A 12,239-nucleotide genomic window follows, 5' to 3' on the forward strand; every position below is an offset into this window, starting at 1 on the left:
AATCTGATTTTACTTTTTTCTCCCTCATTTACTGTTTACCCCAGTGACTTCCATTATAATTAAATTTTTTCATTGCAAAGCCTTGACACAATATAATCATGCATTCTTGATGATTGTTGGTGGTTTTTCCTGTTGCAAAGAGGTAAATTTTTTAATTTTTACTGTTTTATCAGGTGACACCATTAACCCTTTTGTTAGACCTGTGAAAAAACAAAGCTTAGTTTCTGGCTTTTACAATAAGTTATACAACCCCAAATCAGAAAATGTTGCGACACAGTAGAAATTGTGAGTAAAAAAGGAATGGAATAATTTACTATTCTCATAAACTTATATTTTATTTACAATAGAATATAGATAACATATCAAATATTGAAAGTGAGATATTTTGAAATATCACGTCAAATATTGGCTCATTTTGGATTTCATGAGGGCTACACATTCCAAAAAAAGTTGGGACAGGTAGCAATAAGAGGCCAGAAAATTTCAATGTACATAAAAGGAACAGCTTCAGGACTAATTTGCAACTTATTAGGTCAATTGGCAACATGATTGGGTATAAAAGAGTGGCAGTGTCTGTCAGAAGTCAAGATGGGCAGAGAATCACCAATTCCCGCAATGCTGCGCGAAAAATTGTTTTCTGAGTTTCTCAGAGAAAAATTGCAAAGAGTTTGAAGTTATCATCATCTACAGTGGATAATATCATCCAAAGATTCAGAGAATCTGGAACAATCTCTGTGCGTAAGGGTCAAGGCTGTAAAACCATACCGGATGCCTGTGATCTTCGGGCTCTTAGACGGCACTGCATCACATACAGGAATGCTACTGTAATGGAAATCACAACATGGGCTCAGGAATACTTCCAGAACACATTGTCAGTGAACACAATCCACCGTGTCATTCGCTGTTGCCAGCTAAAACTCTGTAGGTCAAAAAAGAAGCCATATCTAAACATGACCCAGAAGCGCAGGAGTTTTCTCTGGGCCAAGGCTCATTTAAAATGGACTTTGGCAAAGTGGAAACTGTTCTGTGGTCAGACGAATCAAAATTTGAAGGTCTTTTTGGAAAAGTGGGATGCCATTTCATCCGGACTAAAGAGGACAAGGACATCCCAAGTTGTTATTAGCGCTCATTTCAGAAACCTGCATCTCTGATGGTTTGGGGTTGCATGAGTGCGTGTGGCATGGTCAGCTTACACATCTGGAAAGGCACCATCAATGCTGAAAGGTTTATCCAAGTTCTAGATACATATGATCCAATTCAGACGTCGTCTCTTTCAGGGAAGACTTTGCATATTCCAACATGACAATACCAGACCACATAATTCTTCAATTACAACATCAAGACTGCGTAGAAGAAGGATCCGGGTACTGAAATGGCCAGCCTGCAGTCCAGATCTGTCACCCACAGAAAACATTTGGCGCATCATAAAGAGGAAGATGCGACAAAGAAGACCTAAGACAGTTGAGCAACTAAAAGCCCGTTTTAGACTAGAATGGGACAACATTCCTATTCCTAAGCATTGGTCCTCCTCCAGCTGTTCCTTTATATGTACATTTAAATTTTCTGGCCTCTTATTGCTACCTATCCCAACTTTTTTTGGAATGTGTAGCTCTCATGAAATCCAAAATGAGCCAATATTTGGCATGACATTTCAAAATGTATCACTTTCAACATTTGAAATGTTATTTATATTCTATTGTGAATAAAATATAAGTTTATGAGATTAGTAAATTATTCCATTACTTTTTACTCACAATTTCTGTCCCAACTTTTTCTGATTTGGGGTTGTATGAACTATAACAGCATATTATTGTGTGTGTGTGTCATATTGTGTTTTTCCCCCAAATCAGTGCCATCATTTATAAACTTTGCAATTAAAGAGTTTTTTATGCAAAAAATGTGAAAAAAATATTAATCTGATACATTTTTACAGCACTTTACAGCCTGTTAAAACCAACAGCCATTTTCAGGCCAAATCATGAAATTGACATGCCCACGCTAAAACAGTTGTAGTTCCAAAACCCTTTGACCTACAGACACAATTTTGATATATTTTAAAAGAAGACTCGTTGGACTTTACTTCCCAGTTATCAGAATTCAGATATGTAAAAAAGAAAAAAGTTTGGTGAAAAAAATATTTTTTTAGTGGATGTTTTCATCCCAAACAACACAAAAGAGTAGTGAATTTGCCCACGGTGTATTGTTGAGTTTTTGAAAAAAAGCATTTCCCCAAAATATGTGTCAATGTTGTCACCACAAATCATTTCATTTGATAAAACACAAAGAAAGTTGTGGCCAAGTTAAGACTCAAAAGCACCCTATAGTGCAGGGGTGGGGAACCCTGGTCCTGGAGGGCCACTGTCCTGCACAGTTTAGTTCCAACCATAATCAAACACACCTGAAAAATCCAATCAAAGCCTTCAGGATTACTTGGAAAATGAAATGCAGGTGTGTTTGATTAGGGTTGGAACTAAACTGTGCTGGATAGTGGGCCTCTAGGACCCTGCTACTGTATAGTGGATAAAAACATCCCCAACAATACATAAGGGTTAAAGATGCTTAAACATCCTAATTTAACTAAGACCTAGTCCTGACTTTAGCTTTGTCTGTGAACCAGGCCTTGATGTACTAAACCGTAAATACCAGCAAGTACTTTCATACATTATTTTTGCGCTCAGTAGTAGTGTAAACAATACAAATTTACTAATTAAAGGCGGTGTGTACGATTTTTGAGAAACGCTTTGGAAAAGGGCGTCGGGCTGAGAACCAAAACACACTTGTAGCCAATCAGCAGTAAGTCTGCTAACCGACATCGTTGCCTGTATGTGTGGGCGGGTCTATCAAAAGAAGGTCTAGATTCTATTGGGGTAGGGGTGTGTTTGTTTAGTGATTTCAAATATCAACATTGGCTTTCAGAGATCGTGCACCCCACCTTTAAAAGTACAGTTCTACATCATAAGTACTTTAGTGTACTTGAAAATCGTATACTAAATAGTAGTATACCTTTGGGGAATAAAAATATGAAAATTCTGTCATAATTTACTCACCCTCAAGTTGTTCCAGACCTGTATAAATGACTTAGTTCTGCTGAACACAGATATAAAAAAAAACAGATCTGGGGCACCATTTACCTCCATTATATATTTTTTTTCCTACTATAGAAGTCAATGGTGCCCCACATCTAAATTTTTCAAAATATCTTTGTGTAATTTATACAGGTCTGGAACTAATTGAGTAAATAATGACAACATTAAAATTTTTAGGTGAACAGATTTTTAGTGTATTGTAATAAAAATAGCAAAGTTAAGTACACTTAGATGTACTAAGTACTAAAGACTCATTTTTGTATATGAAGTATATATTGGTGCATATTTTAGTGCAATATTTTTCTTTGTTGACTTGTTTACATTAACTCTGATTTCCAAAGTTTAGCACTCAGCCACAACATTTTCATATAAATCTAACAGGTACATAAAAGATCATTACATGAAACGTAGGCAGAATGAATTGGAGCTTATACACTTTCAGGATGTTGATTTTATAGTGTTATAAGCCAGGGGTTTTCAACCTTTATGATGACCGCAGGGACCCCCAATGGACCTTTAGCGGAGGACCCCTTCCCTAATATATATATCCTTATTTTGTATAATGAGACTTTAACCGTGTTGCTTTGTCTTTCTTCCTCTTGAAATCTTCTAGGGACCCATGTGGGTCACCGGACCCCAGTTTGAAACCACCTTGTTATAGGCAACATTTGCAAAGGTCAAACAAAAGCCAGGTTTTCTTTAGAATTGTGGATATGTATTATTTCAGCATTAATAACATGTCAATCGATTCGGTAGGGTACAGATGTACAGACGTGTCTTTGTGTCCAATCCATTGAAATTTTCTAAAAACATTTATACACAATTTCCATCAGTTTTTAAAATATACATATATATTCCCTATATTACAACGTTTCTCCATCCAGATCTACGTTCTGCCATTGCTGCGGGTCTGTGGATTTCAATAAAACGCAAAGACAAAAAGCACAACGCAAGCTGGAATAATCTACAGAGGGAAAAGATGAAGCGGCTCCTCTGGGAATCACAGATTCCGGTGTTTTGTGCTTTGGAGGCTCTTCATTCGATCCGTGTCTGTAACGTTGCTGGCGGGCTACATGGTCGGCGTTGAAACATCCTTAAGCATCTTGCTTGTGGAAAACTTCACAATACGAACTTTTAAGTTTCCTGTACGTCACAATCGTCTCATCTCGTGTATTCCCAAGTCATGAAAATAAAAATATGGGAAAACTCAAAACAACTGGATATGGCTGACCTAGAAATCCATTCCAATGGCACAACACCTGGGGTGGGGAGCTACTCTACCGATCCCAGTCGGTTCGACCGCGACCCACCCAGGCCAGTTTGTTACTTCGGAGAAGTCCAGCATCAAGCTGTCGTCAGCCACTCTGAATGTACTTCTTAATAACCACGCAGCCGTGTCTGAAAAGCGGACACGGCAGGTTCTGTAGTAGCGTCCACGTGTTGGTGCAGGGGTCGAAGGTCTCCATGTTGTTCAGCGCCGGTCCCTCGCTGCTCACGATCCCCCCTGTTGCATAGATCTTCCCGTCCAGGATCACCGCACTGGGGGAGGAAGAACAACAACAAACCGTTTTTCCTTTAATACTCGATTCGTAATGAGTAACGGCATTGTGTAGCGCGATCGAGTGTTCATTAGACCAACCTGCAGAACTGCCTGGAATGATTCATGTTAGGGCCAGCTTTGATGTTGCCCTTGTCTGGGTAGTAGATAGTGGTGGCTCGGGCGTAAGCTCCTCCCAGGATGAAGATAAAACCATTGAGGCTCACAGCGGGAGCGTACTTGTTATCTAAATAACCCCGGAGAAAGCACAGAGAGAGAACAACAGACAGAAGTTACGTCTCTGATGTATGGATGGGAATTTTCCCTGCATTATTTTACCTTCATTTTCTCTTGGTGCTCACTGTAAGATCGCTGTTTTAGGAGCGAGAGTAACTCATGCCGCTCATAAATGTGTTCACTGGGCTGCTGGGAAAGCTAAATTCAGGTTCACAATGTTCATACATACTTTACATAGGGTTCCCATACCTTAGTTAACTTCAAGGACCTTTCAAGGACTTTCCAGGTCCGATCCCCTCAAATTCAAGGACTAAATGTGGGGACACATTTCAAATGAGAGCAAGGTTACATCGTGTTACCTTTTAAGATACATTGTTACAGTTCTCTTTTGAGGGAACTTGCGCTGCGTCACTGCAGTGACACTTTAGGGACGCATCCAGATGTAAGTGCGTCTGAATGTGTATATCAAATTCAACCAATGGTGAGGCTTAACGACAAAGACAGGGTGATGCGGGAGCCAGGAAGTATATCGCTATCTGAAATATTGCCAAAGATGGCGTTACAGGGATGCAGGAAGTATAGGGAGACGCAGCGTCTCGTTCCCTTCTCAGGGAACAATAGTTACATACGTAACCCGAGATGTTTTCATGTGTCAAACACAACTATGCAAAAAAGCATTTTGGTATGAATCAACATTCGCATACAGAAGATATAAGCATTTACAGCGAACAGTTTAGCACGTGTGCTTAAAAAGTCTAGAATTTTATGATATTATCCTACACTACACAGGGAATAATATGGATTTTTTTCCCAAAACTTCTTGCATAAAATAGATTCAACCCCTTTAATGGCCTGTATCTATTATGTATATTTTCAGAAACTTCACAGGGCCTTGAATTTTTCCCCCAGATTCACAAACTTCCAATGATTTCAAGGACCCGTGGGAACCCTGTTTACATGACGAGTTTTTGAATTCTCAAATTATTCAAAATGCATTTTTGCCTCTGTACCTCCACTGTTAAAAATTATTTGAGAAAAAAATTTCTTAGTATTTTTGTTTTCAGTAAAAATATCAAAAAATTCTTAAATTAAGATGCTTTTCCTTGATGAGCAAAACAACCCAAAAAAAATAAGTCTAGTTTTTAGACCAAAAATATCAAATTTAAGTAATTTTGTGCATAAAACAAGCAAAAAAAATCTGCCAATGGGGTAAACTAATTTTTCTTTAAATTTTTCTGCTTACCCCACACTGCAGAAAAATGATTTTCAATAAAAAATATTTTAGTATCTTTGTCTTGTTTTCAGTAAAAATGTCTATAAATTCTTAAATTTGATATTTTTCGTCGAAAAACAAGACTTATTTTCTTGGGTCGTTTTAGCATCTTAATTTAAGTAATTTTGTGCATAAAACAAGCAAAAAAAATCTGCCAATGGGGTAAACTAATTTTTCTTTAAATTTTTCTGCTTACCCCACACTGCAGAAAAATGATTTTCAATAAAAAATATTTTAGTATCTTTGTCTTGTTTTCAGTAAAAATGTCTATAAATTCTTAAATTTGATATTTTTCGTCGAAAAACAAGACTTATTTTCTTGGGTCGTTTTAGCATCTTAATTTAAGTGATTTTGTGCATAAAACAAGCAAAAAAATCTGCCAATGGGGTAAGCAAATTTTTATTGAATTTAGTGTTTAAAGGGATAGTTTGGCCAAAAATGATATTAAACCCATGATTTACTCACCCCCAAGCTGTCCGAGTTGCACATGTCCATAGTTTTTCAGACAAACACATTTTCGTATATATTATAAAATGTTTTAGATCTTTCAGTTGATTAAATGTAATGTTACGGGGTCCACGACCTTCAAGTCCAAAAAAAGTGCGTCCATCCTTCACAAAATAAATCCAAACGACTCCAGGATGATAAACAAAGGTCTTCTGAGGGTAATCCGCGCGGTGTTGTTGTAGAAATATCCATATTTAAAACTTTATTAACGTAAATAACTACCTTCCGGTAGCTCCGCCATCTTCGACTCCTCTGTATTCAGGAGAGAGTATTAGCGTAGTGTACGCACTTTTCTTAGTGACGTATGACAAATTCGGAGGGCGGGGGCACAGAGCAGCAGCAGTGTAGCCTCCGTAGGCTGCGTAAGCTCTCATCCTGAATGCGGACGCGACTAAGATGGCGGCGCTACCGGAAGGTATTTATTTTCGTTAATAAAGTTTTAAATATGGATATTTCTACAACACCACCGCGCGGATTACCCTCAGAAGACCTTTGTTTATCATCCTGGAGCCGTTTGGATTTATTTTTTGAAGGATGGACGCACTTTTTTTGGACTTGAAGGTCGTGGACTATGGGTGGACCCCGTAACTTTACATTTAATCAACAGAAAGATCTAAAATATTTTCTAAAATATCAGAAAATGTGTTTGTCTGAAAAACGATGGACATATGCAACTCAGACAGCTTGGGGGTGAGTAAATCATGGGTTTAATATCGTTTTTGGCCGAACTATCCCTTTAAAAAAAAATTTACAAGTTTTTTGCTTACCCCATTGGGAGATTTTTTTGCTTGTTTTATGCACAAAATCACTTAAATTTGATATTTTTGTTCTAAAAACTAGACTTATTTTCTTGGGTCGTTTTGCTCATCAAGAAAAAGCATCTTCATTTAAGATTTTTTTTTTTTTTTTTGAAAACAAGACAAAAATACTAAGAATTCTTTTCTTGAAAATCATTTTTTGCAGTGTATGTGTTTCTTTCTTTCAGCCCACTTGTTTTCTCCCACATCATAGGTGAGAATGACAAATAATGGCTGGTCTTCTAACAAATATGTGGTGCCTGTTTCATATAATACATCCATTCAGACGAAATTACCTCTGTAATACACGGAGACCCGACAGGAGGAAATGGCCAAGAAACTTAAATGATCACATCCTTTCATGAGCAGGCGTTGACTGACAGCCCGACGTATGTATGGTGGCGAACGTGAGAGGTCGTTGAGTGGCTGAAATCTTAGTTTTTCTGACAGAGATATTGTCTCCCCAACGATTACAGCCGGGCCAATTTATTACACCTATGAATTATTCACGTGCTTGCGTTCAAGGTTTTGTTTTGCTTTTTTGCGCTGACGCGTCTCGCTTCAGAGGCCGAGCACAGAACGAATCTGTAAAACAGCCGTTGGATTTAATGGTCGGGATGCCTTCGCTTGCCGGGTGATTCTCATTAAAACCCCTGCCATTGCTCTTTGACTGACAGTCAAGATAACACCCTCTTTTTACAACATCCCAACTGTACGGTGAGCGACGTCCAATTGATAGTCAGCATAACCCAAGGGGAGGCGTCTTTCTTTATAACACGCACAATTTATTGTCAAATTTGGCATATGGAGCTGCGAGGTTCCCTGAATGCATGCCATCTTTATTCCTTTCAAAAAAACAACACAATACTTTTGTGTCGAGTCAACCTTGTGTGTCACAAATACACCTAGTGACCAGGATCCTTATCTTGGTTTTCGTGCACAAAAACGCTGTTTATCTGTCTGTCGTCTTATTTTTAAAACCAACACAGATTCTATCAGCAGAACTGACTGTTTTGCTTGGCCCACGTCGTGCCTGCCACCGCTACACGAGGGGCTCGATTCACGATCTGATACTTTGATGCTAAAATTCTGCCACCGGCAAGACTCAAGATTTCTATCAAACAGGGACCTATATGCCACAATGGAAACATTAGAGAATTCAGGCGTTTTAAAGCAAAACAAGACGACGACAACAACAACAGTTCATGCCACCAATTTGCAAAAGATGCAGAGAGGTGAAAAGCAACAGAAGACTGGATGAGAAGAAACTAAGCTATTAAAAACATAAGGAAGGAAACAAAGTCATTTTAATCGGTAGAGAGGTGGACATTGGGAATAACCTTCGACCCTTAATAAACAAGACGTAGCGTTTAAAGATCGTCTGCTTCAGTCAAACTCATCTCATATGACTTTTCAATAGACACGCTAGACTTCGTCTGCTCTTCATACTGGTGGTTTCAGAGGCTTGAGGCGAATGATTCACAATCTGACTGAATGTTAACCGAGTTTGGTGTTAAGGGTTCGCTGTAATAACTCATCTGACGTCTACAGGTTCCCCGAATCATTTCTAAACGTGCGTGTAACCCTAAAGAAGAGCAGCAATCGTGTGTAATTTGTCCAAGCGATTGTTTGCAATCAATTCTCCAGCATTATGTACTCCGAGCGCCGCTTTTCCCGCTCGACCTTCAAAGACGGTTCACCTGTTAGCAGATGCAGAGACTGAATTAAAGTTTGCACAGCAGTGTTTACAGCTAACTGCATAAACATCAGAAGAACCTGCAGAAAACAAACCATCTATAAGCACCGTGCGGTTGGACTGCGATGGATGCAGGTGCGCAAAAATGCAACGGTAGGATCTGGCCACTAGTAATTTGAAAGAATATAAGTTTAGGTTCTCTACCACACCCATTTACTCCTAATAAAAGTGATTCCCAATAAGCGTTGGCCAATCTTTCCTCCCCAAGAGACGCCCCTGGATCTGGCTGTTAATCAGTTATTTGATTTTTCATTTATCAAAAACGGCGAGTCTGAAAGCTGTAAAGCATCTACCTGAGGATGAGGAGGATTTCAATGAGATGAACACAGCACTGTCAGAAAATTTGTCAAAATATGGTACCCTTTCAAAAAGTATAGCTTTGCACCTAAATAGTTCATATCTATGTATTCTTCTTACTGTTGGTTCACACCAGCCGCGTCAAATTCGCGTCTACCTTGTCTTGTTTGTGGCTTGAAAATTTTTTGTTTACTCTCTTTATTAGCACGTGAAATTCTAGTCATCAAGACATTCACGCAGAAATTCGAGTCATGGGAGGAACTTCTGCGGCTCCGCTCGCTTCCTGTAAACTTGTCACTATTAGAGCAAGCTCCTGATTGGTTAACGTGGCGCGTTTTTCCGCCATAGTAAAAAAATTTCAACTTGTGCGTTTGCCGCGGCAACGCATAATTCGGAATCACGTCTACCATGCCGCGCTAAATGCCTCATTCGCACCGCGAGACCTCTTCCCATTGACTTAACATTGAAATCACTCGCGCTTGACACCTCTACCGCGGCTGTAAACACAGCATTAGTGTTTCGCAAAGTTGTGAAGGAAAATGTGACAAATAAATGAAGTTGTGTAACTGCGTGTTTTGATTTGCAAATGTATTTAAAAAAAAGAACAGAGGTGTACATTTTCAAGTATTTTTATTTGCCTCAAGTACATTTTTTTTCAGTATCGGTACTTAATCTGAGTGTTTTTCTGTGACAAACTTTTACACTTAAAAAAACAACTTGTAAATTGTACTTAAAAAATCCTCTGAACAATTTGCACATCTTTTTAAAGTAAATTTTACTGCTTTTTTAAAGTGCAACTTACCTACTAAAATCAAATCAAATATATTTAATAAGACATTTGTTAAATAATAAAGTAAATGTCACTTAATAATTTTTATTTTATAAGTTAGATTAATTTTAATCGTTTAGGTAAAGTCTCTTACTCTTTTTGAAGCATTGCTGTCCTAAAAATATCAAATGAATCTTATTTACTGTTGTATGGTAGATTGTATTTACAGTTTGTTATTTTCTTTAACATAGTTGTGTGGACTTAGTTACTCTTAGGGCCCTATCTTGCACCCAGCGCAATTGACTTTGTCAGTGACGCATGTATCATTCGTATTTTGCGCCGGCGCACAGCGGGTTTTTCCCATCCACAGAAGCACGTCGGCAAACTAGGGAATGAACTTGCGCTCCCTGGGCGGTTCAGCGCAAAAAAAGAGGCGTGTTGCGGCGCAAACCATCCCTGATGCTATTTTGCAGTTTCAAAAAACAATTGCGCCACTGACCAGAAAAAAAAAGTTTAAAGTCAGTGGCGCGTTGCGCGTTGTTCATTATGCTATTTTAAGGGCGCATGCTTGACCATAATGTATAGCGTGCACAACGCGCATACACTTTGCTTATCTAATCTACACAGATGCAACAGTTATTTTTGCAAATCATAAATTGTTACACTTAAAAATATTAATACACGAGATAAGGGGAATCATAGTGGTGAGCATTGTGGTGATAGTTTTTATTTATTCTCATGCAAATAACGATTAAAATATTTTCATAAGTTTATTGTGTGGCTGTATTACGTTTATTTTATGTAAATAATAATTAAAATGTTTTCATAAGAAACCTTAATGTATATGAACTTGATTTGTAAGAGTACTTTGGGGTTGGACCTTGCTTGCGTTTCTTGGGTCCGATTTCAAAGCCCCCAAACCCTTTCAGCGGTGAGGGTGGACGCAGCGATGTCCTCTGCCGGCGTCTGTGTAGAGGCAGATCCACCTCCTGTTACACGGCGTGCCCGATTTATGCTGGCGCAACGATGGGGATGCCAGCTGATGAGACAATTGTGGATATTTCCTCTCACGCCTGTTTAACCTACGCTGATTTGGTCGGGTTTCTCCTATCCCCATACAAAACAACTTCTCTGTCTTTGACGTGGGTCTCCTCAGCTGTAAACCGCTCCTGGCGTACCCCTGGTAAATCCGTCATAATAATAGCAACCCGCCATGGAACTTGCACCCTTGCGTTTAAAGGGAATGTTGGATAGCGTTCTGATTGGTTTATTTGACGTTACGCCCAAACCACACCTATGAATAATGAACCTACTTCAGACCAACCTCTTATTGATTTGCACCCGGCGCAAGAGTTATTTCTCACGCTGGGAAAATAGCAACAGCGCCCAAGATCCGCCCACAAACTCACTTGCGTGTTGCGCTTCGCACTTGCATTTCAGATCGTTAAAATAGAGCCCTTAGTGTTACAGGTATAAATGGCATTATAACACAAAATTAATGACTAACTATAAGTTAATAAATTTGATTTTCCACAGAAACGCGTACAAAACTGTTTTTTTTTTTACATTAATTAATTTTGTATTTATTATCATTTTACGTAGGAAAATCTAGTTCTCAATAAATGTTAGTATTCTATGTAGAAATAATGAGTGTTTAACTATATATTTTACTACACCAAAAAGTTTGCTTTTCAGTGTACTTCAATACATTCCTATGCATTATACTGTACTTTTTACATTTCATAAAAACAAGGCGTTTTTTACCTTTAATAATTAAATACATTAAAATCTAGTACGATCTTATGTATACTTTTATTTTATAGAAACTTTTTCTTTTAAAAGTAAAAAACATCAAAAAAATCTAATAAGCCTACATAAGTATTAAATGATATTTAATGTCATAAAAAGTATGATGTTATGCTTCAAAATGTATTGAATTAAAAGAAAAACACCTCTGATAAAGAACGTACACTTGAAAAT

At 38.2% G+C, this 12,239-nt stretch overlaps 1 protein-coding gene across 3 annotated transcripts in view; it reads right to left on the reverse strand.

Moving 5' to 3' along the window:
- Positions 1-2,464: 2,464 nt before the first annotated feature.
- The window catches only part of LOC135738335 (kelch-like protein 29), a 325,496-nt gene continuing 315,721 nt past the window's right edge, over positions 2,465-12,239 (reverse strand). For all 3 annotated transcript variants that reach the window (XM_065256340.2, XM_065256342.2, XM_065256341.2), the window contains exons 13-14: positions 4,726-4,870; positions 2,465-4,625 (exon numbers count right to left, since the gene is read on the reverse strand). In XM_065256340.2, coding sequence (XP_065112412.1) covers positions 4,442-4,625; positions 4,726-4,870 — 329 coding nt within the window. In that variant the 3' untranslated portion in view covers positions 2,465-4,441. The remainder of the gene's footprint in view (positions 4,626-4,725; positions 4,871-12,239) is intronic.

The sequence above is a fragment of the Paramisgurnus dabryanus genome, chromosome 12, assembly GCF_030506205.2.
Source record: "Paramisgurnus dabryanus chromosome 12, PD_genome_1.1, whole genome shotgun sequence".
NCBI lineage: Eukaryota > Metazoa > Chordata > Actinopteri > Cypriniformes > Cobitidae > Paramisgurnus > Paramisgurnus dabryanus.